The 26407-nt window shown below is 38.5% G+C and overlaps 1 protein-coding gene across 1 annotated transcript in view; it reads left to right on the top strand.

The window, feature by feature from the left end:
* The first annotated feature begins 3663 nt into the window (after nt 1-3663).
* The window catches only part of TNFRSF13B (TNF receptor superfamily member 13B), a 40571-nt gene continuing 17827 nt past the window's right edge, over nt 3664-26407 (top strand). The window contains exons 1-3 of the mRNA XM_074201655.1: nt 3664-3756; nt 16207-16347; nt 19762-19878. Coding sequence (XP_074057756.1) covers nt 16233-16347; nt 19762-19878 — 232 coding nt within the window. The 5' untranslated portion in view covers nt 3664-3756; nt 16207-16232. The remainder of the gene's footprint in view (nt 3757-16206; nt 16348-19761; nt 19879-26407) is intronic.

Below are 26407 nucleotides of genomic sequence, written 5' to 3'. Positions count from 1 at the left end.
TAGGTAACATAGGTATAACTAGAGGGAAGAGGAGGGAAAGAAATTTCTACCGGGTGCCAGTACTGTGCAAAGTGACCCCCTCCCCAACAAATATTAGTTCATTTTATCTTCACAACAATTCCATTTAGGGCTAATTCAGGAATGTGTGATGTCACCACTCACCACACATCCCTGGGCCCCTGACCTTAGACAACATGTACGCAACCATTTACATACAAAATAGAAGTACAGTTTTCCTCTCCATATGGGGAGGAAGAGGGAAGGGTTAGGACATAGCGATTCCCTCCCAATCTGAAAAATCCATAAAAATTTTTGATCCTCCTTTCATATCAGAGAAGGAGTCTGAATTAATTATGGTATTAAAAGACAAAATGTTGTTATTATATATATTTTATTCTTTTCTGAGTTTCTAGACATTTTCTGTGTCATCTGTTGACCTTTATGAGTCATGCATAGCTTCCACAAAGCTCTCCAAAAATTCCCATTTAATTTCTTATGCCCACCTGTCATACATCTGGGGAAAGTCAGTGTGTGGAAGGGATAACTGAAGTTGGAAGATATTCTCAGAGAGAAGGCAGAGGGTGGGATTCATTCTGTATCTTAAAGGAAACCAGGGACTTTAGGTTAGAAGCCCAGCATTCAGTGTAAAGTCTTCTTATTTCTTTTCTTTTTCACCTACCTTAGCCACTGAGATACCCTGAGATATTCCCAAGAGCTTTTTTCTTTATTCTTCTTCTTTTTTGGAAGTGACTATCCTTGATCTTTTTGCCTCAATTTTCTCTTACCTAACCTTAATAAGTGAATGAGCATTACCTCAGTCACACTGTGACCTGGGAAAGACTCTGGCTTTAAAAACCTGCATTCAGGACCATCTCCAGTCTTCCTGATCCCTATCTGGCCACTGGTCCCAGATGACTCCCAGACTGGAGACTTTGCATAGCACCTCCTCACTTAAATCCAATTCACCTGCATGTTATGGCATCACCTTCCTGATTTCATGGTCTTCTTCAAGAATGAAGAACAAACAACATCAAAGGCATGGAGATAAATGGAAGATGCAACATTGTGTATGAGATACAGCAAATTGGACAGTGTAAGTGGGAGGAGAGTAAAGCATCAGAAGATTCTAAACAGCAAATAATGGATTTTATTTTTTTTATTTTGGGTTTTTTTTTTTTGGTAAGGCAGTGGGGGTTAAGTGGCTTGCCCAAGGTCACACAACTAAGTAATTAAGTGCCTGAGGTCACATTTGAGCTCAGGTCCTCCTGATTCCAGGGCCAGTGCTCTATCCACTTTGCCACCTAGCCACCCCTCAAACAGTGGATTTTATGTTTGATTCTGGAGGAATCAAACCCACAGGAAGTTTAGAGGGGTGACGAGGTCGGACCTATACTTGGGTGTTGTTTTTTTCTGGGGCAATTGGGGTTAAGTAACTTGCCCAAGATCACACAATTAGTAACTGTCATATATCTCAAGTTCTCCTGATTCCAGGGTTGGCGCTCTATCCAGTGTGCCACCTTACTGTTCCCAGCTCTGTCCTTGTGGAAAATCATTTTGATAGCTGATGGAAAATTGGATTAGAGTGAGGAAAGACAGGAGGCAGGGAAGGATAGGGGTAAAGGATTTGCCCTAGGTAGAGTTGAGTGTGTGCAGAGAAGGGGATGAACAGGAAGGATGTTGTGAAGATAGAAACAATAAGTAGAACAAATGAGAAGAGGAAAAGTTGTTCATGTGGTGATGGTGGTAGAGGGAAAGCCTATAGATAAAGAATATACTGATTCCTCTGTGTTGATCATGAGTGATTAGAATGGGAAGCCAGTAGACCAGTGTCACCAGGCTTTATTCCAATTCTTCCTGGTCCCATTTGGGATTTTCTTGGCAAGGATACTAGAGTGGTTTGCCATTTCCTTCTTCAGTTCATTTTACAGATGAGGAAACTGAAGCAAACAGGGTCTAGGGTCACACAACTAGTAGATATATCTGAAGTTGCATTAGAACTCGGGTCTTCCTGACTGCAGGCCCAGTGCTCCATCCACTGTACCATCTAGCTGCCCAGGAGCTGAGTTTCAGTGAGTATTAAAAGACAGAAGTAAGATAGGAAAAGTTTTAAGATAAAAGCAAATTAGTTAATTCTGAAGAACTCTGTGTTTTCCAAGTATCATCTGATCATTTCAGATCTTAAAGGCACAGAAAGTAGATCTCTTTATCCCATTTCCTAGGTGGGATGCGTAGAATATTGGGCTCATCCTATTGGAGGTTATATCTATCTATCCATATCTATATCTAATCTATATCTATATATGTCTCTATGTTTATATCTATATAATATATTGAGCTCATCTTCTATTGGAGGGTATATCTAATCTATATCTATCTCTGTATCTATATCTATATCGATATCTATCTATATCATCTATGTCTCTATGTCTCAGTTACAGGACACAGACAGCCCTCTCTGACACTGGCTATTCCATGCCTACATGGACTCATTGTTTGATTTATGTGCTGGTCAGTGACCAAACCAATCAAAAATTCAGTGTTATATCACCAAATAAGAAAGATTGAAGAATAATAGGGCTATCTTCTGGAAAAGATAGAGTGGGCCATCACATCACTGTTCATTTATATATTCAATAAATAGTCCTCAAATGACATTTATATGAAATACTCTATGTTCAGCAGTCAGGATAGAGAGATGATTTGCCCAGTCCTTGAGGGATGAGCAAATGACATATTTCCTTGAGGAGATAGCAAGGAAAGTGAGGAAAAGGAAATCAGTGAACAGGATTCAGGAGTACCTTGAGAGAACACATGAGCAGGATTCAGGAGGACCTTGGGAGAGCACAGAGGTGCCAAACACACATCCTGTAGGTTACATGTAACTCACAATACTCCCAAGTTTAACCTGAACCAGAACAAAATATAATTTCTCTTATTTTAGAGTACTGATGTGTTAATAATAAGAGAAATGTATAAACGTGGATAATTTTCTGAATTGAAATGTGGCCCATGGGGATTAAACATTTGAGTTTGAAACTACTGACCTGGTTCAATTCAAATGAAGTCACCTTAACAACCATTCATTGAGGACTTATTGCATACCTGGCTCTGGCAATACAAAGACAAAAATAAAAATAGGCCCTTCTGTGGAGCTTATGTTCATTTGGGAGAGACAGGATGACATGTGCTTTTTTGTTCTGTCATTTTCAGTAGTGTCTGACTCTTCATGACCACATTTGAAGTTTTCTTGGAAGAGATACTGGAGTGGTTTTCCATTTCCTTCTTTAGCTCATTTTAAAGATGAGGAAAATGAGGCAAATAGGGTTAAGTGACTTGCCTAGGGTCACACAGTTAGTAAGTTTCTGAGAATAGATTTGAACTCATGAAGGTGAGTTTTTCTGATTCCAGCTCTAGCACTCTATCCACTCTATCAGTTTAGATGCTCCAGTAATGTGCTATGTATGGTACATATTCCATAACTATATGATGGACTTAGATCAGATTCACTGGATGCCCAGAACCAGTGTGCCCTAGAGATTACGTGTGAATAGATGTGTCTGCATGGGTAGGACTATGGCTGATTTACATATTAAAAGTTTGAGGGAAAAACCCAGGAAACTACAGCACAGACACTAATCAAATCTAATGCTAATAATAAACCTACTGAGTAATGGGTAAGACCTGAGACTGTTGTTCCTTATGAGGGAGCAGAAGTAGAGAGAGGAGAGACAATAACCTTTTGCGGAAGAGGAGACCGTGAGTATCATACTAGACTCTTTGTGGGAAATCAGGGAATGGGGAAGTGGCCACACGGCAGTGAGAATGGGAGTTGGGGTGAGGGAAGCAGAGTTGACTTGAAGGAAATGGGATTATTTTAGGAGTTAAGAGAGGCTCAGAGAATATTTTAAATCTGGAAAATTGCCCAGATGTTCAGAGGGGAATAGTGAGATTCCCACAGAGCTGGTATAATTCAAGGCAGACGCTAGCCTGGAGGGTCCCATTATATCTTAGCACCCATAAAGGAGATGATAGAATCAGGGATTTAGAATGAGAAGAAAGGCCATCTTGGACCAAGAGAGGTGAAAGGACTAGCCCAAGGTTGCCTAGGTAGCAAATACTATGAATCTGAAATAAGGGTCTGTCTCAAAAGCCAAGTTTTTACATCGCATTGGGATAATTGCATTCAAAAGCTAGAAGTGCTCCATAAACACAATGAATTATAGACTATTACTGTGGAGCCCTAGGGCAACCAAATTCATTCATTTCCCTCCTCAGTCTCATGAAAGAAGGAGATGGGAGCGAAGTATTTCTTGGTTTCAGTCTTGAAAACTAGGTCTCAGTATGGTCATCAAGGAAGTTCCATATTCCTTCTATTTTGAAGAGACAGGGACCCATGACAACACAGAATACACATCCCTTTCCCCCTAGAATGTTTGATTTGATTTGATTTGATTTTTGCAAGACAATGGGGTTAAGTGATTTACTCAAGGTCATACAGCTAGGTAATTATTAAGTGTCTGAGGTCAAATTTGAACTCAGGATCTCCTGACTCCAGGGCTGGTGCTGAGCCACCTAGCTGCCTGCCTTTAAAATTCTTATCCTATAATCTGAAAGATTAACAAGCATACAGTATGTGCTCAAAAATTGTTCTGGTTCTGGTTCAGGTTAAACTTGGGAGTATTGTGGGTTACATGTAACCACAGGGAAGTAGATGGTTATGAAGATAAATGATGGCACTACATATAATGACCCTGTCTCTACTTGGATGTAAGCCTAAGTAGATTCGAACATGAATCAAAGGTCTGCTCCGAATAACTTATAGTGATTCATTATATATATAATATCTATATTTACATATATACACAAATATACATTTTATGTATATACACATAATTAGATAGATATACAAACATAAAGATATACAGATATATATGGGGAGAGAGTAGATAAGTTAGACAACTGAGGCTATGGAAAGCTCCCAACCTTGTAGTTTTCTGCCCCTGTTTTCAGGTTGGTTGTTTTTAGCACAACAGAGCTTTGTCATTTTTTTTTCATTCAGTCAGACTTGCCATTCTTAGACAAAGGTAAATTCAGTTGGTGGGGCTGCCACAAAGGCTGGTGCAGTTATACCACAATGACCCATTTCTCAGGAGCATAGCTAGCAGTCCTCAGACTCTAAGAGGAGATAGAGGGATTTGGTAATGGTACAAGTTGGGTGCTAAGACTCTGAGGCCTAGGTTGGTGGTTCCAAGTATTCCACAAGATGTTGGCTCCCTAGAAAAAAGCATTAGGTGCCCTGCTCTGATTACAACCCTGTATTTGGCAAATCAATACACATGTGTGTGCATTTGTGTATAGCTGGCTAGCTAGATAAATAATGTTTTTGGTGAGTTGTCCAGACAGTGAGAGCTGTAAGTTCAGAGAGGTAGAGATATGGATAAGTTGAATATGAAGATAGGATGTGGTTAAATGTTACCTCTAGCCAACCGCATGTCTGAACTGGATTTAAACAAACTGCTTAAATACAAGTTCCTACAAAAATAAAAGATCTGGGTTATAGTGAGATGTGTGCCCAATATGAGTCAGTGGTACAAGATGGTGGCCAAAAGTGTCATTGTTTTCTTAGACTGTCTTAACAGAAACATTGTATCTAGAGAGAAGGAAATGGTAAGCTTTCTCTACCTTTAGCCAGGCCACATCTGGAGTCTCTTAGCTATTGTTTGTGGGAAGCAATATGGTATAGAGAATAAAGCACTAGATTTGGGAGTAAGGAGGCCTAGCTTTGAATCCCCGCCTAAAATATCATAGTTGTGTGCATGGGAGAGGTGGGGGAGAATTAGTTCGTATTTCAGAGCCTTTATTTCCTTAACTGCAAAATGGGAATAATACGCAATTTATTTCTTTATCTATCTGTCTGTCAATCTGTCTATTTATTTATTTATTTGTTTATTTATTTAAGTTTTTGCAAGGCAAATGGGGTTAAGTGGCTTGCCCAAGGCCACATAGCTTGGGTAATTATTAAGTGTCTGAGACCGGATTTGAACCCAGGTACTCCTGACTCCAAGACCGGTGCTTTATCCACTATGCCACCTAGCCGCCCCTCGCTGCTATTGTTATTGAAAAGTAATTTGCAGTTTTGAGCACAAGATAAATTAATTTTTTTATTATTCTGAGTGACTCATTTTAGGAAGATTGTTCAAAGTCAATCAAACAACAAGAATTTATTAAATGCTAGTCATTGTGCTAGATTCCAGGGGATTTAGATACAAAGAATGAAATAATCTCACAGAGATCTTCCATTTTAATAGGGGATAAACTAAAGGGTTCCATAGGAGAGGAGCAGAGGAAGAGTGCCTCTGGAGACAGGATTCAGGATCAAATCCCACCTCTGACACCACCTGTGTGACCTTAGACAAATCATTTAAGTTCTCTTCAGGCCTCAGTCTTCTTCATCTGTAAAATGGAATGGTGCTAGACTACATGGCTTATAAGGTTCCATTTAGTTCTAGATCAATAATCTTCTTGAAAGAAATAAGGCTATTTAGCTTAGAAAAGACCTGAATGTGCAAATATTTGATATGCTTAGCCCCAGAGGGAAGACCAAGGAGTTGTGGGAGGAAATGGAAGAGGAGTTGATTTCTTAGGGAGAACATTTCCCAGAAATTAGAACTTCCCAAAGCAGAAATGTTTTAGGAGGCAAAACGTTTTCTATCATTGAAGGTCTTCAAATGGAGGGTGCATGACCCCTTATTGAGAAGAATGTCAAAGGAATTCTTTCTTAAAGGATTTTGAACCAGAAGACTCTAAGGTTCTTTCTGATAATAAGCTAGAAAACCACCAACAATTATTTTAAACTTTTAATAATAATAATCATAACAATTTAAGTCTAACAAGGATAAGACTCGTGCTAACACTTTCCTCAGAAGAATGTTGGGAGGCATTTGACAGATGGGTAAACAGATTTGCCCACAGTTACAAAACTAGCAAATGTCAGAGGCAGGATTTGAATCCAGATCTCTGAACTCTAACTTTGAACTCATTTTCTACCCCACAATGCTTAATTAAGTCAAGTGTTTCCTGACTGACAGAAAAATCTTTTAATTTCCATGTGCTAATTTTCATAATAAAAAAAACAAGAAAGGCTAAGCAGCAATGAATAGAACACTATTCTTCATAGGATATGGTTCTAGAACTAGAAGGAACTTCAGACCCTTTTACTTGGCAGATCTGTTGCCTGAGGTCATACACTGGGATTAAAACCCAGATCCTCAGACACCAGGGGCCATTATTGTTCACTTGTTTCAGTGAACTGCTTATGACCTCATTTGGGGTTTTCATGTTAAAGACACTGGAGTAGTTTGCCATTTCCTTCTCCAGCTCATTTTATAGATGAGAAAACTGAGGCAAACAGAGTTAAGTAACTTGCCCAGGGTCACAAAGCTAGTAAGTGTCTGCAGCTGGTTTTGACTTCACACAGATTATAGTCTTTTTTATTCTAAGCCCAGCACTCTAGCTACTGCACCAGGGTCCATACTTTTCCCACTATTTCATTATGTCCCCATAGTCTTCCTTTTTTTGTCTAATTATATGGAGAAAGTAGTAACTTTAGGGTCTTGATGGCTATGTCAGTGCAGTTTTATTGGTTCCTTTTTTATAATTATATTTATTTATTTATCCACATAAATATTATATATTTATATATAAATATGTTATATTTTATATTATATTTATAGTCTTTTCCTAAGAAAAATGCAGCAAGGGATCCTGGGAAAGTTGCATGCCTCCACCCATCTACCTCCACCATGGGGACTTCAGAGAGACCACGAATGAGAGTCTCACAGGATGGATTGGCATGGACAGGCTGGGGGGGTTCATCACTACAGGAAATTCCTTTATGAATAAGGTCACAGATCCATTAACAAATCATCTGCTAGCATGCCACTATCCTCACCTCCCCAGTGAATTGTCACTTGAAGCAAAAATAAACTATCAAATAAAACTAACTTCTCCAGCAACCTCATCTCTCAGCCTACAACATTCTGAACTAAGAGTTCCACCACTTGACCCCATCCCCAGCAAGAGGAGGGAGTGAGCTCTTCTTTGCACAACTTTAAAAATATCCTTGAATATATATAAGCAAATCTAAGACTAGAAATGATCTCAGAAACAACTTCATCTATCTAACCATCTCCTTTTAGAGATGAGGAAACTGAGGCCTCAAGAGGTTAAGTAACATACCTCTTTTACAGGATCAGACATTTAGAGATGGAAAGGAGCTCTGAAGCTTTATAATTCAATTCTTTCAAGGAAATACTAATTCAGGGAGTTTAAGTGTATGATCTCAACCACTTACTGGGTGACCCTGGTGAAGTCATTTAACTGGTGACTCAGTTTCCTAAATTGTATAATGGGCATTCTAATAGCATCTCCCTCATAGAGTTGTGATATTTACAATATTTATTCACAAACCACTTGATACAATACCTAATTCATAATAGGTACTTATAGATGTTATGATGATGATGTCATAATAAAAGCCCTTGACTCTAGAGTTCATTTTCTGTCTGCCATTCCATACTACAAGGCTTGAATAAATGAAAAAAACAAAAACAAAACAAGCGCAACCATACACACCTCCTCTGGGCCCAGGTATAGTCTCCACTGCAGGTTTAATCAGACTGGAAGGTTATCTGGGGAGGTTGCCTGGCAAAGAATTATGTGTCTATTCAAGAATGTGAGATCCTAGAGGCCAAGGTGTTTGACACATAGTAGGCTCTAATAAAATCTTGTGAATGCTGATGGCATCTGAGGATCAGCCCAGTTAAATGGGGATCAACTTATTGGTCACCATGTAGGATATATTTTCTTTTTCTTTTTTGGCCTCAAAATTCAGGAAACCACCTAAGGTTGTGCCAGGATAGAGATCTGCACTGCTGAAAGGCATGGTTTCAGCAAAGAAAACATAAATCTTTTGAAGTTTGGAGGTAAGAAGGTTCCCAAGTGTTCCCTTTAGTGGCTACATATAGTAATCTGGTCCTATGGATTATGGTTAAGTTCCTCTGTTTTCAGAGCATTTACTCTTGGGCTCAAGGCTGAGTTTTTTAACCTCTAGAGCTTACCAACCAGAACCAATTTTCTCAAATATTCACAAAGCAGGTGGCACAGTGTATAGAGCACTGGTCTTGGAATCCGGAGGACAGGAATTCTAATCTAACCTTGGACACTTGACTCTTAACTATGTGACCCTGGGCAGGTCACTTAACCCTTGTTGCCTTGCATCTAGGGCCATCTCCAGCCATTCTGATTCATATCTGGCCACTGGACCCAGATGCTCTGGAGGAGAAAGTGAGCTAGTGACTCAGCACATCTCCCCTCACTCAAATCCAACTCACATGCTTGTCATGGCATCACTTCCCTTCTTTTGTGGCCGTCTTTGAAAATGAAGGACAAACATTACAATGTTTAAAACACAATACTAGTCTCAAAGGGAGATACAGAGATAGGGCTGACCTAAAATATTTTCAGACATATTATAACAGAAGTGAAATATGCTTTTAAGACTAAATAGACCCAGAGATCGTGAAACAGGGAGGAAGACTCACCTGTACAAAAATATTTATAGCAGTCTTCTTTTAGTGGAAGAGAATTGGAAATTGAGGGGTTGCCCATCAATTGGAGATTGGCTGAACAATTTGTGATATATTAATGTGATGGAACACTATTGTTCTATAAGAAATCATGAGGGACAGGACCTCAGAAAAACCTGGAAAGACTTTCATGAATTGAAGTGAGTAGAACCAGGAGAACATTGTATACATTAATAGTCACATTGTGAGATGATCAACTATGATGGATTTGGCTCCTCTCAGCAGTTTCAGTGACCAAGGACAATTTTAAAAACTTTGTGTGCCATTCTGAAGAAAAAACTATGAAGTTTGAATGAAGAACAAAGTATACTATGTTCATGCTTTTAAACTTGTTCTATTTTTTCTTTCTTATAGTGTTTTCCCCATTTGTTCTGATTCTTCATTTACAACTTCACTAATATGGAAATTTTTAAAAAAGAAAGCAAAAAACAAACAAACAAAAAAGAGTCCTAACAGGGCAGCTGGAATCTGGAGCCAGGAAGACCTGAATTCAAATCCATTCTCAAACCTGGTCAAATCCAGATAAGACCACTATCTGAATGTCTCTTGGGATGTCATTTAATTCTATTTGCCTTAATTCCTCATCTTTAAAATGAGCTGGAGAAGGAAATGGCAAATCACTGCAGCATCTTTATCAAGAAAACCCAAAATGGGGTCATGAAGAGTCAAACATTGACTTAAAGGAACTTTTGAATGGGCGTAGAGCGTGCCTCCCTGTGTAGAATGTTCATCCATTGTTAAGATGCAGTCACTGTATCTGTTGGTTTTGGTTACCTATTTTTTTTTTCTTTGTTATAAAGGAAAGTTCAGTAGAGTTGAGGTGGTAGAGAGTGGCATATGACTCAAATTCTCAAATACATATGTGATCTCATTCATGTGGGGTATTCCCTAAAATGACAGAAACTGCAACCCATCCATGCCTGACCATCTTGTGGGAATTTATCTATGATGTCTCATAAGTATACCAAAAGGGTATGCTGAGGTCTTTCTTTCTCTTGGGAAATAACTATGGAATTTTTTTTAAAAGGCATCAATAAAACTAAATTTTGGGTAGATGGTACTCCCTCCAAAAGTGTACAAAGTTGTTTCATTAGTGAAACCAGCTGATCTTTCAGGCAGAACTTTACCCTGGAGGAACATTGTTTTGGTTATTATTTTTTTTCATCTTGGGAACTGAAAAAAAGAGGGCCTCTTTCCATTAAAGTCTGTATCCCCTAAATTACCAAATTTTCTGGGTTCACAAATGTGGAAGGTGGTAAGCTGCATTCTATCTCCTTTAAGATCAGGAAGCAAATGAAGAATTTAGGTTAGATACAGCACATACATAGCACAGGGAAACTTAATAAATGCTTGTGAAATGAATAGTGAAATGACTAAGCATTTACTAAGCATCTATTATATACTACATACCAGAAATTTTGCTAAGCACTTTATAAATATTATCTCATTTGATCCTCACAATAATCATGAGAGGTAGGTGCTAGTATCCCCATTTTACAATTGAGAAAACTGAGGCAGATATAGGTTAAATGACATATCTAGGGTCATAGTTCTAGTAAGTATCTGGGGTGGGATTTGAACTCAGATCTTCCTGACTCCAGGTCCAGGGCTCCTTCCATTGGCTCTCCTAAAAGCCTCTAAAAAGACCAGGAAAACTTTTCTGACAGGGAGCATCCAGATACTCTAGGATGTTTGCTCAATTTTTTGATTGAAAGAAGTAAGAGAATGGAGAAAAATAATACAGAGACCAATGATCTAGTCTTGAAATCAGGGAAGACCTGGGTTCAAATTTTGCCACTGACATTAAGCAAGTGACCATATATAGGTCAAAACTCAGTGTCCTAGACAACTAAGACTATGAGTTACTGAAATAGGCAGTGAAGGACATTTCAACACTGGGAGTATCCCATGCTGATGAAATTGCAGATCTGTACAAAATGGGATTGCATTATAGAAAATGTTTCAGAGCAGAACAGATTTGGACCCAGGATGGTTCACGGTACCCATGAAGGATTCATTAATATTTTTTCCAGCACTATCAATCTATGATATCACTGGATCCCCCTTTAAGTTCTGTGATAGGAAGGGCAGCAATATTCTCCCTGAATTTATTAACACTCAATACAAATCTTATAGGGGCATTTATCTACTAACCCTGGGGCCTTCTATCTCCTTTCTTTAAGGTTCAGCATCTGACTCAGTCTTCCTGTTTCACCTTAAAACCTGTATTATGTGCTTCATTTTTTATTTTTGGAGGTAAACAGGGTTGAATGATCCTGAGTCTTTTCTTTGTTCTCACTTTAGCCTCAGACAATCCCCCCTCCCTAATTTTTCAGACCATCACCCCTCTTCTAACTTTAATAGCCTCCCTCTGAAATCTTGACATTGTAGCTAACTAATTCAGTTAGATGATGTGGGGGGATAGAGTGCTGGGTCTGGAATAAAAAAAACTCATCTTCTTGAGTTCGAATCTGGTTTCAGATACTTCCTAGCTATATGACCCTGGGCAAGTCACTTAACCAGCTTGCTTCAGTTTCCTCAACTGTACAATGAGCAGGAGAAGGAAATGAGAAACCACTCTGGTATCTCTACCAAGAAAAGCCCAAATGGGATCATAAAGAGGCAGATATGATTGAATAATAAAAATTCAACTTTATCTATCATCAACCTGGAGCCCCTTGTTCTCTTATCCTATTGTTGCTCATCCCTTTCCAAACCTTAAGCCTAAATTAGCCCTAGTATCTATCTTTCCTATTACTGAACTTTACAGGAAAAAGAATAACTACTTTTTTAGTTTCTTGAGCTAGGTCACTCTCCATGATCTATGCCCTATTTGTGGGTGTACCCCTGGATTTTGCTTTTCTGAGCATCTCTGACTCTGTCTCTGTCTCTTTCTCTCCCCCTCCTTCTCCAGTTCTCTCCCTCCCTCTCTTCCTCTCTGTCTCTCTCCTTCCCTTCCTTCCCTATCTCTCTATCTTTCTGTTTCCCCTTCCTTTCCTTTCTCTCTCCTCCCTTTCCCTTTCTTTCCCTCCTACTGCCCTTGTACAGATGACTCACATATCTTTTTATCTAGCCCTCATTTCTCTCCTGAGTTCCAATTCAGCATCAACAACAACTTAATGGACATTTTCGACTGGATGTCCTATTTAGGTCATTCAAATTTGACATGTCCAAAATGGAATTATCTCTTTTCCCCTGAAACCTTGCCTTTCCCTCACTTCCCCATTTCTGTATTCTTCTGAGGTTACTACCATCTTTCCAATGAACTAAATTTGCAGCCTCAGATTCATACTTGCCTATTCTGTCTCCCTCATCATACTCCCCCCTCCATATCCAGTCAGTTACCAACTCAGTTATTCAACAAATATTTGTTCTATGCTTAATATGTGATAGTTGCTATAATGGCTGCTAGAAAAATACCATGAACATATAGAAGTCAGTGAAAAATATATTCAAAGTCAATATAAGGTACTGGAGTGGGGGAGAGTTGATGTGAACAGCTGGGTGACTCAAGGAAAGCCTCATGTTGGGGCAGCATAGGAGCTGAGTCTCTAAGGAGTTAGGCATTCTAAGAAGTGGAGGTAGTGACTGTGAAGTGCCTTCCAGGAAGTGGGGAGGGGCAGTTTGGGCAGTTTGAAAAAGTATAGAGATGAGAGATGGAATGGTACATATATATATATATCTATATACATATATATATATATATATACATATATATACATATCATGGTAAAAAAGCCAGCTTGGCTGTAAGGTAAAGAGCATGAGTGTGGGAGAGTAAGAGAGTAATTATAATAAGCCTGGAAATGAAGGCAGAAGTCAGATTGGAAAGAGCTTTGAATTCTGAACAGAGAGATTTAATATTTTATTCTAGAGACACTGGGGAGTCCGTAGAGTTTTTTGAGCAGAGGGTACAACAGATAGACCTCCACTTTAGGAATATCACTTTGGCACATATGTGAGAGGATGGATTAGAGAGAGGAAATAAGAACAATTACAAGGCATTGACATCTCTTAACTCCATTTCTTTCTTTCTTTCTTTCTTAGTCCTGAAATACCAGTCACAGTTGGGTATGCTATATTAAGTTGACTCCAACATAGTGATGCAATTTTGGTCCCCTCTGAGAACGAAGGGCAACAGTCAACCAACCCAGTCCTGAAATAAATCAAACTCATAAGTGAAGAAAAAAGACTTTTTTAATCTAGATTAAAAAGGATCACACACCTGTGACTTTGGGTCACCCATGTATCTGAGTATGTAGATGCCCTCCAGAAAAAATGGGGAGGTGTGAGGTCTGGTCATGAGGCCCTTGAGAGCTTGGCATTCCAAAGAAGAAAATCTGCCTCATTCTGGTTGTTTTATTCTTTATGACCTAATTCACCATGAATCTTAATGAACCAGGCAAGGACATTGGGTAGCTGTGACTAGCCTAAGTTAGATCTGTTTACAAGGTTTCCCCAACCTAACCTAGTTGAGAGTAGCTATGCCAAGAGTCGGAATGCAAAGACTATTGAGAGGGAGGGATTTTTTTTTAATGTCAGTCCCTCTGACCACATGAGAAGTCATACCCTTACCTTGGGTGCTTTGTTAAAGGGAATATTAATTTTGATCCCTGAAAACCAATGAGATACCTTGGGGTTTGGAAGCTAGATTTCTTTTCTTTCTTCCTTATACATTTATTCTGTCAATGTTTCTTGGGTTTTTTGTGGGGCACTGGGGTTAAATGACTTGCCTAAGGCCATATAGCTATTAAACATCAAATGTTGGATTTGAACTCGGATCCTCCTGATTCCAGGGCCAGTGCTTTCTCCATTGTGTATCTAGCTGCCCCTTGTTTTGTTTTGCTTTGAACAGAAACAGTTGACTCTTTAGTCTCATGTAGTTTTCATTTATGATTTCTTGAAATACGACTCTGGCAAACCAGGCTTGATAAAGCCCACTGGGATTCAAAGGGCTTTACTTGACTATGCCTTTAAACCCAAATCATTCTGACTCTCACTGATGGACCATTAATAGGTCACAGGCCAAGCCTCACTAGCTCACTGTTTAGATTTTTGTTGGCTTACAGTGAGTGTAAATAGCAGTTATTATTATTGCCCAAAACTCTGAAGGACTTCTACTCATTGATTCTCTTGTAAAGGCAAACTAGATCATCTTTTGCTTCAATTTTTACCTAACCTTTAGTCATTGAATGGATATTGCTTCAGACAAACTGAAACCTGAGAAAGGTCTTTAATTAAGAACTTAGCTTAAAAAGGCAATGGTCTTCCATTGCACGCAGGGCCATTACCAGTCATCCTGACCTATGTCTTGCCATTGGATTCTGATAACTGGAGGGAGAAAGTGAGACTAATGACTTTGCACAGTCTTGCCTCACTTAAATTCAGTTCATTTGCAAGTCAAGATATCACTCTCCTGATGTCATTGGTTCTCTTCTAGAAAGAAGGATGAACAACAATATCTTGGAGTTTGGGAGCTAGATATTTGAGTGGCTATTACATTTGATGTTAACAATATTCCTATCATACATACCACAACCGTGCTAGTTCAGGTCTTTATCACCTCTTGCTTAAACTATTGCAATAGCTCTTTAGTTGGTATTCTTTCTTTCCTGTAGCAATCCATCTTCCATATAGGTACAAAGCTGGTATTACTAAAACACAGATATGATTTTGTCACTCCCTTGCTCAAGACCCTCTAAGGACTCCCTATTGCCTCTGGGAGCAAATACAGATTACTCAGTTTTGCATTTGAAACTCTTCACAGTTTGGCTCCAATCTATCTATTGAAATTAAGACATTTCATATGATTCCCTCTCACATTCAATGTTCCAGTTCAACTTTGTACAAGATGTTTCATCTCTTGCCCTATGACTCTGTACAGGGTACACCTCGTGCTCTCTCTGCCTTTTAGATCAAACACCTTGACCTTAGGGAAACCTTTCTATTCCTTGCCCCCCCCCCCATGATTAATGCTATCTCCTACCCCCAAAATAGTTTTGTATATCTTTTATATAAACAGTGCTGTGTTGCTTCTTCTCAGTAGAATGTAAGCATCTTGAAGGCAACAATTGTTTGTTTTTTACTCTTCCCTAATTCTTCCTACTCTCTTCTAAAACTGAAGCAGAGTAGGCTATTACTAAATACTTATGTCACCTCTTTCAGGGAGTTTATCCTGATTCTCCCTGCTATTTGTCCTTTCTCCCTCCTAAAACCAAGGTGTCTGAAAGTATGTCCACACTTTCTATTCCTCCAGTAGAATGTAAACTTTCTGAGAGCAGGATCTTTTTTTTTTTTGGTTTATTTTTGTCTCTCTACACCCTATCACAATGGATTACACAAATGCTTCATAAATAAATGCTTCTTCTATATAAATAAATATATATTTATGGATTTTTGGATTGTATAAATGTATTGTCTAATATTCATTTCAAGAGTTTCAAATGCAACCCCCCTGATCCTAGATTTAAAGCAGCTGAGAGAATCCTTGAACACTCTTTTGGGTGAAGAGTGAACCAAATCATCAGCTAGGTCCTCCTCATCTCTTTTCTATTTTGCAGACATTATCAAGCCTTACCTATGGTGGATGACCATGAAACGCTGCCTGAAGGAACAGTATTGGGACTTGCTGGTGCACAACTGTGTCCCCTGCAAACCTCTATGCAACAGACCCAGTCACAAGAATTGTGACATGTTTTGCCGTAAGTTATAGAACATAGGAGGGATCTTGGAGGCCACTGAGCCCATTTTCTGGATAAGGAAACCGAGGGAGGAAAGTATAAGTGGTTTATCCAGAGCTACACAATTAGCAAGTGGTAGAGCTAGGAATTGGACTCTGGTGTGTTGGTCCTGTGGGAGTGGAGGAGTGAACTAAGTCTTAGCAGAACCTTCTCTAGATCTGGGCAGCCTCTGCTTGGACACATCAAGTTTACTCTGACTGAAAGCCAGGAAACCTAAGTACTAGCCCCTTCCCTACAACTAGCTAGATATATGACCTATTGACTATTTATTGGCCAATTCCCTTAATCTCTCTGAGCTTCAGTTTCCTCATTTTGTGAAATGGAATGATTAGATGAGACGATCTCTAAAAGTCCCTACAGCTCCTACAACATCCTGTGATTCTGGAGGAACTGACCAAAAGTTTAAAAATCAAACCATCTATCAGAAAACCTACTATGCACCAGCCACAAATTGAGGCACCTCAGAGTTCAGATCTAAAGGCAGTTTTCAAGAACATGTAAACAATGATCATTCAGTGTCTTGCATGATATTTTTTTGTATAGCAGGCACTCATAAATATCCATTCATCCAAATTAGAAGACTTTCAATATTCAGCATTCAATAAACATTAATTAAGGGCCTACTGTATACAAGCACTACACTAATCACTATGGAGTACACAAAGGTAAATACAACAACAATAATATTAACTGGCATTTATATAATGCTCTAAGATTTATTTATTTTTTTAATTTTTTTTTCAAGGCAATGGGGTTAAGTGGCTTGTCCAAGGCCACATGGCTAAGTAATTATTAAATGTCTGAGGCCGGATTTGAACTCAGGTACTCCTGACTCCAGAGCCGGTGCTCTATCCACTGCACCACCTAGCCACCCCCTAAGATTTTAAAACATTTTTAAATTTGGTTATTGTTGGCTTTCACAATAATTCAGTGAAGTAGCTGTGATTATTATCCCATTTAACAAATGAGGAAACTGAGCCTGAGAGAGGCTAATGATGTGCCAGGGTCACATAGTTGGCAAATGTCACAGGCAGGATTTGAAATTTGCACTTCCTGGCTCCAGATCCAGGGCTCTCTGCAGTATCTTCTCAGTTGGAAAAACCTTTAGGTGAAGGAAACTGCTTGATCAACCCCTTTTCTTTATAGAATCCCTTATTTTCTTCAGAATAGTCTCCTCTTCCTTGGCCTCCTGCTTGGCCTTCTCTGATCCCTCTCTTTTTCCCCCATAGCCAGTTTAAAATTCCTGGAAATTATTTTGTATTTTTTTTAACTTCCTTAGATGTGTGTATGCCTTCTCTCCTCTTCTCCCCCAATAGAAAGTAAACTCCTGGAGGACAAACTCTGTTTCATTTTTTACCTCTGTATCTTCAGAACCTTGAACAGTCTTTGGCACATAAATAAATGCTTTTTGGATGAATAAAGAAAGTCCCAGAATGAGAGAATTGACTTGGTGCAGGGGCTTGCTTTCTTACATTTGTTCTGTTTCAAAATGTCATATTAATGAAATAATAAAGATGAAAGACAATGATACATATCACCACCTTATCACAGCAAAGCCTGTGGCATCATTTTAGTACAATTTGGTATGGGGTTGGAGGCAAAGGAGGAAACTAAAGAGTTTGGGATTCTTATAGTAGTCCTACTGATCACTTACATGTCCTTGGGCTGGTCATGGCTTCTTTGTGCCTCAGCTTCCCTATTTAGTCCTTACTTCCCTACTTATTCCACAGGATGATTGTGAAAATTAAAGAGACAACAAATTAGGAAAGATTTTGAAAATAAAAGCATTGCAGATCAGCTCATTTATATTACAGTGAAAAGTTCTTTATAACAAGAATATGGTCAAGCTCCTACCAGTGGTTACATGCAGAACCTCTAGTTTGTTTGTTTGTTATGGGTTTTGACCTGACCTGATAAGACATATCAAAGCAGCATCATTAATATTTTATATTTTTTGATCAAACAGTTAAAGGAATTAGATAATTTTATATGATCATTTTGTTATATATTTAAAAGGAATAGCAAGTTGTATATAGTAGATTTGTAGTTTCACATACAATCATCTTTCTCATTGCACTATGTTATGGAAATTCTTGCCTTATTCCATAAATTAAAAATTAAAGAAAAAGAAATTAGATAAAAAAATATTCCATTGGAAAAGTCTATTATAATAATTTTTCCACAGAATAAAAATCTCCTGGGAGGTGATATAATAGATAGAGCACCTGGAATGGGGAAGATCTTCATATCTGGTCTCAGACATTTCCTGGTTTTGTGACCCTGAGCAAGTCACTTAATTTTTGTTAGCCTCAGTTTTGTCAACTGTAAAAGGGGAGCAATAATAGACACTACTTTCCTAGGTTGTTGTGAGGATTAAAAGGAAATCATCTTCATAAAATGTCTATCAGATCCTTCTTTCCTCTTTTCATCCCTGGTTACTTACAGTATCTTAAAAGATAATCTTCTGGATTAAAATATAGGAAAACTAGAGCTCCCCGAGATGTCCTGGAACATGCAGGAAGCTGCTCTAAACAGAGAGTTGCACCTTCAGTTTACATGAAAGGGTCATAGGATTAGAGCTGGTAGATCCATTAAAAATCTTCAACAGAGGGGCAGCTAGGTGGCTTAGTGGATAAAGCACCAGCCTTGGAGTCAGGAGTGCCTGGGTTCAAATCCAGTCTCAGACGCTTAATAATTACCTAGCTGTGTGACCTTGGGCAAGCCACTTAACTCCGTTTGCCTTGCAAAAACCTAAAAAAAAATCTTCAACAGAGTTCTTGAGGAGGCACCAACTTCGGCTTCAAGATTAAACAGGCAGGAAATAGGCTTGAAAACCAGTATTCAAATATAGACCTGACTCTGGATCAGATATTCTAAGCATGTGTGAATCAATTTTTTTTGTACAAACAGAAAGAAAGAAAGAAAGAAAGAAAGGGAAAGGAAAGAAAAAAGAAAATGTTAAATGTGAGCTCACTTAAATGACTTGCCCAGGGTCATACAGTTACTAAGAGTCAAGTGTCTGAGTTCATATTTGAGCTCAGGTCCTCCTGATTCCAGGGTCAGTGTTCTAACCACTGACCTACCCAGGAAGAACTCACTTTTTAAACTTTATAGTATCACAGATTTAGAGATGTCAAGGACTTCAGTGATTATCTGGTCTTACATCCTCATTTTACATATAAGGAAACTAAGGTTCAGATATTAAATGACTTACCTGAAATCAGAGTGTCACAGGCTCCTAAAATTTAGAGCTGGGTTTTAGAGATTCTTGAAATAATCCTCTAAGACATGAAGGCTTCGGGAGATGTGATGAGCTTTATTGTTTGGTTCTTGAAGAACTGGAACATTCACTATTTGCCAATCTCTATTTCCCAGAGTCTCTGAGATGCAGCAAGAAACAAGGCAGCTATTATGACCACCTTGTGAAAGAATGCATCAACTGTTCTTCCATCTGTGGGCAGCACCCGAAGCAATGTGCACACATCTGCCAGAGTAAGAAATCAGTCCCAAAAGCCTCAATGTCACTGCAGCACATGGGTAACTCTGGGATGAGGACTCCAGGAGAGGGATCAGAGAAGTAGATGCCAGATGAGGGGAAGGGAGAACCTGGGGTCTTCCTGGGGACCAGGAAAACAAACAGGAGTCAAGACTTGATCATCCAGTTCTGGATTATCACTGGGTTAGAAGTCAGGTGGCCAGACCAGAACTTGATGGACATAAGCCCCTGAAGGCAGAGGAAAGGAGAGTTCAAGTGCAGAAAAATAAATATAGTGATAGGTAAGAGGCAAAATTAACAAACAAAAAGAAAAACCCAACTAATTTTTCCAGTTAGTACCTTCTACAGTTGCATTATTTAGAATATTGAAAAATTGGAAAAAAACTTAAAATCCCCCCAAATAGTGATATGACTAAGCAAGGAACAATATGAGAAGCAATATAGTATAGGGAGAAAAACTTTGAATTTGAGATTGAGAGATCTTGGGTTGAATCCCAATTTTTCTGACCTATAACAAATCATTTAGTCTCTCTGAGGCACATTTTCTGTTCTCAAATTTAATTTAATTTTTTTTCAGTTAACAAGCAACATATATTTTCCCCATCACTATTCCAAATGAACAATATATTTTTAAAAACCATTCATAATAAATATTCTTATCCAAAGCAAAATAAATTTTCATATTGACCATGTCCAAAAATATCCATTTCTTTCTACACTTACCCAGCACCCTTCTATCAGGAGTTGGGTACCATGCTTCATCATGGATCCTCTGGAGCTGTGACTGATTACTGAATTGATCAGAGTTCTAATGCTTTTCTAAATTATTTTTCTGTATAATTTTTTTGTCATTGTATAAATCATTTTCCTAGTTCTGCTTACCTCACTTTATATCAGTTCATAGAAGCCTTTCCTCTGAAACAATATATTTCTTCCTATTTTATGTTGCAAAAATATCACATTTTTATATGCCATAATTTGTCAGCCAATGGATTGGTACCTACATTGTTTCCAATTCTTTCTTATAACAAAAAGGTGCTCCTATGAATATATGGGTATGTTGGATCCTTCCTTTTATCTTGTATGGTATATACTTAGCAATGGCCCCACTAGGACATCCAATGAATTTTAAGGACTTCTAAATTTGTGAAGGACTTTGTGCACTTAGTCTAAAACCTATGTTGATCAATTCAATTATGTTATATAGGCCCTGTTCATATTTAGTTCACTTAGTCTGATGGATTGTTCTTAGTTGACAAAGTATCAGAGTGAGGCATCTTGTCATTTGTTTTAAGTGAAGGAGGATGAGGAAGAGGATATAGAAAATTATTCTGGGAAGGATACAATTCTGTAGAAGTGCCAGCACCTGAAAGAGGTCAGAATCAATTTCCTGTAGGAAGAAGCCCTGGCATATGAACTTTGAAGACAGGTAAGGATTCTAGGAGGAAGGTTTGAAGATAGGGTACCAGGTACCTGATGTCTGTGTGAAGGTAGGAATATGGAAGGTGAAATGTAGTGTACAAAGGAATAGCAAGAAAACTGGTGTGATTAGAATGTAGAGAATAATTAATCTGAAAAAGTAGTCTGGAGTCAGTTTACAGAAGCCAAAGGTAATAAGGAAACCATTGAAGTTTCTTGAATAAGAGAATGATAGTGTCACAAATATCCTATAGGAATATCATTTGGTAGCCATGTGAAGGATGGTTTGGAGAGGGAGACGCTATAAGTAGGGAGTCAGATCATGAGTTATTGCAGTTGTCTAAACAAAATGTCATAAGGGTCTGAAGAAGGGTAATGACTGCATGAGTGAAGAGAAGAGAGGTAGATCTGAGGGATCTTGGGGAGGTAGAATAAATAAGATTTTGCTGTTGGTTGGACATTGTGGGGAGATGTGTGAGAGTGACGAATCAAGGATGACACAAATAGCAATATAAACATTAATAGACTATCTTCTGTAGGGGGGGAGGTAAGCAAGATTAGGGGGAAAATTGTAAAATTCAAAATAAATAAAATCTTTCTTTTATTAAAAAAACCACACAAAAGGATGACACAAATAGGAAGAGGGAGTCTTATTAGTGGCAAAGTAGATAGAGCATTGGCCTTGAGTTTGAATCCTTCCTTAGAAATTTTCTGACTGTGGCAAATCACTTCATCTCTACCTTCTCACTTTCCTTATTTGTAACATAGGGATAATTATAGCATCTACCTCTTAGGATTGTTGTGAGACCCTAATAAGGTAATGTTTGTAATGTGTCTTACTTATTATAGGAAGAGGATAGGAAGGGCAGGGAGTTGTTTTAATTACAAGTAAAATTTGAAATGACTATTAGACATCCAGTTGGAAATGTCCAATAGGCAGTTGGTGGTATGGGACTAGAGTCCAAGAGAGGTTACAGATCTGGTGGTCATTTGATAAGAATGATAACGACATGATCACCAAATCAGAGCATATATATAGAGAAAAGAGGGTCCAGGACAAAGTCCTGAAATTTCTCTACACCAAAGGGATGGTATCTAGATGATGATCCAACAAATGAGACTGAGAAGAAGTTAAACAATTGGGAGGAGAACAGGGAGAGAACCATGAGGGCATGAAAACCCTAGCAGTACAGAGAGTCCAGGAGAAGGCGATCATCAACAGAGTCAAATATGATGGACAGTTCAGGAAGAATGAGGCCTGAGAAAAGGACCTTAGAGCTGGCAATTAAGAGATTATTTATAACCTTCAAATAGAGCAGTTTCAATTGGTGATCAAGTGTTCAAAGTCAGATTGCAAAGGGTTAAGAAATTAATATGAGGGTCAAAAGTGGGAGATTGAAAGTATAGATGATTTTTTTCCAAGAGATTGTTTGACATGGGCAGCCAGATGACAGAGTGGATAAAGTTTCAGGTCTGATGTCGAGAAGACTCATCTTTCCCAAGTTCAAATCTGGTCTCAGATGTTTACCAGTTGCCTGATCCTGAGAAAATCACTTAACAGTGCTTGCCTCAGTCTCCTCATCTGTAAAATGAGCTAGAAAAAGAAATGGCAAAATATTCCAGTATCTTTGCTAAGAAAACCCCAAATAAGATCATGAAGAGTCATCTATGACTAAAGTGACTGAACAGATAAGGAGACATCAGATGATAGTTTGAGAGGATGATAGGATTTTAGAAGATCTGGTCATGTAAATAGAAGGGAAACAGTCATTGGAAAAGGAGAAATAAAAAATTAGGATGAGAGAAAAGTTCAGTCATCAAAGTATTCAAAATATAATAGAAGGGGTTGGAATAGAAAAAAGAGGTCAAGTGATTTGTATAAAATTGCCTTCTTAGAAACAAAGTTGGAATTCAAGCTAGATTTAATGGTTCCATGTCCAATGCTCTCTCCACTAAGCCATACTATATTCTGGAGAATTATGTTCAGCTCAGGATACCACTTTTTTTGTTTTGTTTTGTTTTGCAAGGCAATGGGGTTAAGTGGCTTGCCCAAGGCCACACAACTAGGTAATTATTAAGTGTCTGAGGTCAGATTTGAACTCAGGTACTCCTGACTCCAGAGCCAGTACTCTATCCACTGCGCCACGTAGCCGCCCCAGGGTACCACGTTTTAAGAAGGACATTGACATGCTTGATTCTTTCCAAAGAAGGTTGATCAGGATAAATCATTCTATCAATTATTTCTTTTTTTTAGGTTTTTTTTTTGCAAGGCAAATGTGGGGTTAAGTGGCTTGCCCAAGGCCACACAGCTAGGTAATTATTAAGTGTCTGAGATGGGATTTGAACCCAGGTACTCCTGACTCCAGGGCCAGTGCTTTATCCACTGTGCCACCTAGCTGCCCCATTAATCAATTATTTCAAACACTGTGTTAAGTGTTGGGGGGGACAGAGTACAAAAAGAAGCAAAAGACAGTCTCTGCCTTCAAAGAGCTTATAATCTAATGGGGGAGCTAACAGATAAACACACACAAAGAAAGCATATAAATAAATAGAATAAATAGGAAATAATCAACAGAAGGAAGGCACTGGAATTAAGAGGAGTTGGGGGAGGCATACTATAAAAGGTCGGATTTTCATTGGCATTTAAAAGGAATCAGGAACATCAATAGTAAGAGTAGAGAAGGAAGAATTCCAGACATGAGGGACAGCCAGAGAAAATTCCTGAAACCAAGAGATAGAGTGTAGGTTGAGGGGACTGGAATTCATACCATATTCATGGAAATTCAGTAAATATTCACTGTAGGTTATAGAAATACAAAGACAAAATATAAAATATGTGCTGTCCTCAAGGAGCTTACATCTTGCTCAAAACTGGTGGGAATAAAAACATACATACAAAGAAATATAAGGAAAGGAGATAGAGAACAATGATAATTGGGGGAGAGGGAATCAGGGAAGATTTCATGGAAGGGGTGACAGAAGTTTAGTTTGGAGGAAAAATAAGAATTCTGAGCAGCAGAAATGAAGAAGGAAGAGTGCATTCCAGTCATAGGATGTAGTCTAGTGCAATATAGAGGTAAGGGATGGAATATTGACTTTGAAGAACAAAGTATAGACCATTAGGTCTAGAATGTGGAATTGAGGGAAGGAACAACATGAAATAAGACTGGGGAGGTCAGAATATAGAAGCCTCTAAGTACTAGATTACTGAATTTATATTTTATTCCCAAGATAATAGGGAATCCTATTTTTTTTGAGAGGGGAAATAACATGATCAGACTTGTTCCTCAGGAAAATGATTTTGATATCTTTGTGGAAAGTGAATTGGAAAGATTGGAAGCAAGGAGACCACTGAGGAGGAGGAATTACAGTTATGTAAGAGAGACATGAAGATCTGAGTTAGGAAGAACAGAAAAAAACACTTTAAAGAACCAGGGTAGTTATTAAGGAGAATAGATTTGTGGTTGGGTTTTGGTTGCTCAAGGCTTGTTGCAAGGAATAAAAATTTGACTTTTTCTGCTTATTTCTTAGATACCAAGATTAAAAGCAATGAGAACTTCAATTGGGTCCATATAAAAGCAGAGAAGGATCTTGAAGAAGTAGTGGGTTTCTCATCACTAGAGGTCTTCTCTAGGAAGCTGGCTGAGCATTTCTTAGAGTTGTTATAGAGAAATTTTCTATTCAGATATAGGTTACGGCATGGGTTCATAGATCAGAACTAGAGTAGAAGGAACCACAGGCAGTTGATGTGTCTAATCATTCCATTTTACAGTTGAAGAAACTGAGGCCCAAATTTGGGGACCAAAACTCTATCCATTATGTCATACTACTTTTCTTTATTTTTTGTGTATAAAGTTGCTTAAGATTATTAATTTATTTTGGTGGGGGGGGGTTGTGAGGCAATGGGATTAAGTAACTTGCCCAAAGTCACATAGCTAAGTAATTAAGTAGTGCCTGAGGCCAAATTTGAACTCAGGTCCTCCTGACTCCAGGGCTAGTGCTCTATCTCCTATACCACCTAGCTGCCCCTATTAATTTACTTTTAATACAAAACAGTGGCTATTGTCCTGGACCCAGAGCGAGGAGGTTGCTGTTTGGTCCTTTCAATTATGTCTGACTCTTCTTAACACAGTTTGGAGTTTTCTTGGAAGAGATACTGGAGAGGTTTGCCATTTCCTTCTCCAGTTCATTTTACAGATGAGAAAATTGAGGCGAATAGAATTAAGTGACTTGCCTGGAGTTAGACAGTTAGTAAGTATCTGAGGTTGAATTTGAACTCAGGAAGATGTGCTTTTCTGATTCTAAGTCTGGTGTTTTATCCATCATGCCTCCATATGAGTAGAGGGGCCTCAGTTCAAATTTAGCCTAGAATACTTAGTGGCTGTGTAACTCTGGGCAAGTCATTTAGCTTCGGTCTGCCTCAGCTTCCTCATCAGTAACATGGGGATAATAATATCACCTATCTCCTAGGGTTGTTGTGAGGTTCCAAAGCTCTTTTCTTTCTTTCTTTCTTTCTTTCTTTCTTTCTTTCTTTCTTTCTTTCTTTCTTTCTTTCTTTCTTTCTTTCTTTCTTTCTTTCTTTCTTTCTTTCTTTTTTCTTTTTATTTCTTTATTATTTTATTTGATTTTTAATTTTTAAAGATTTTGTTTGAGTTTTGAGTTTTACAATTTTTCCCCTAATCTTACTCCCCCCCCGCCACGGAAAGCACTCTGTCAGTCTTTATTTTGTTTCCATGTTGTACATTGATCCAAATTGAGTGTGCTGAGAGAGAAATCATATCCTTAAGGAAGAGACAGAAAGTCTAAGAGATAACAAGATCAGACAATAAGATATCTGGTTTTTTTTCCTAAATTAAAGGGAATAGTCCTTGAAATTTGTTCAAACTCCATGGCTCTTTATCTGGATACAGATGGCACTCTCCATTGCAGACAGCCCAAAATTGTCCCTGGTTGTTGCACTGATGGAACAAGCAAGTCCATCAAGGTTGAACATCACCCCCATGTTGCTGTTAGGATGTACAGTGTTTTTCTGGTTCTGCTCATCTCACTCAGCATCAACTCATGCAAAGCCCTCCAGGCTTCCCTGAAATCCCGTCCCTCCTGGTT

Source organism: Macrotis lagotis, chromosome X (genome assembly GCF_037893015.1).
Source record: "Macrotis lagotis isolate mMagLag1 chromosome X, bilby.v1.9.chrom.fasta, whole genome shotgun sequence".
NCBI classification, from domain to species: Eukaryota; Metazoa; Chordata; class Mammalia; order Peramelemorphia; family Peramelidae; genus Macrotis; species Macrotis lagotis.
The sequence above is the reverse complement of the archived record's forward strand: the minus strand, read 5'-3'. Positions and strand labels throughout refer to the sequence as shown.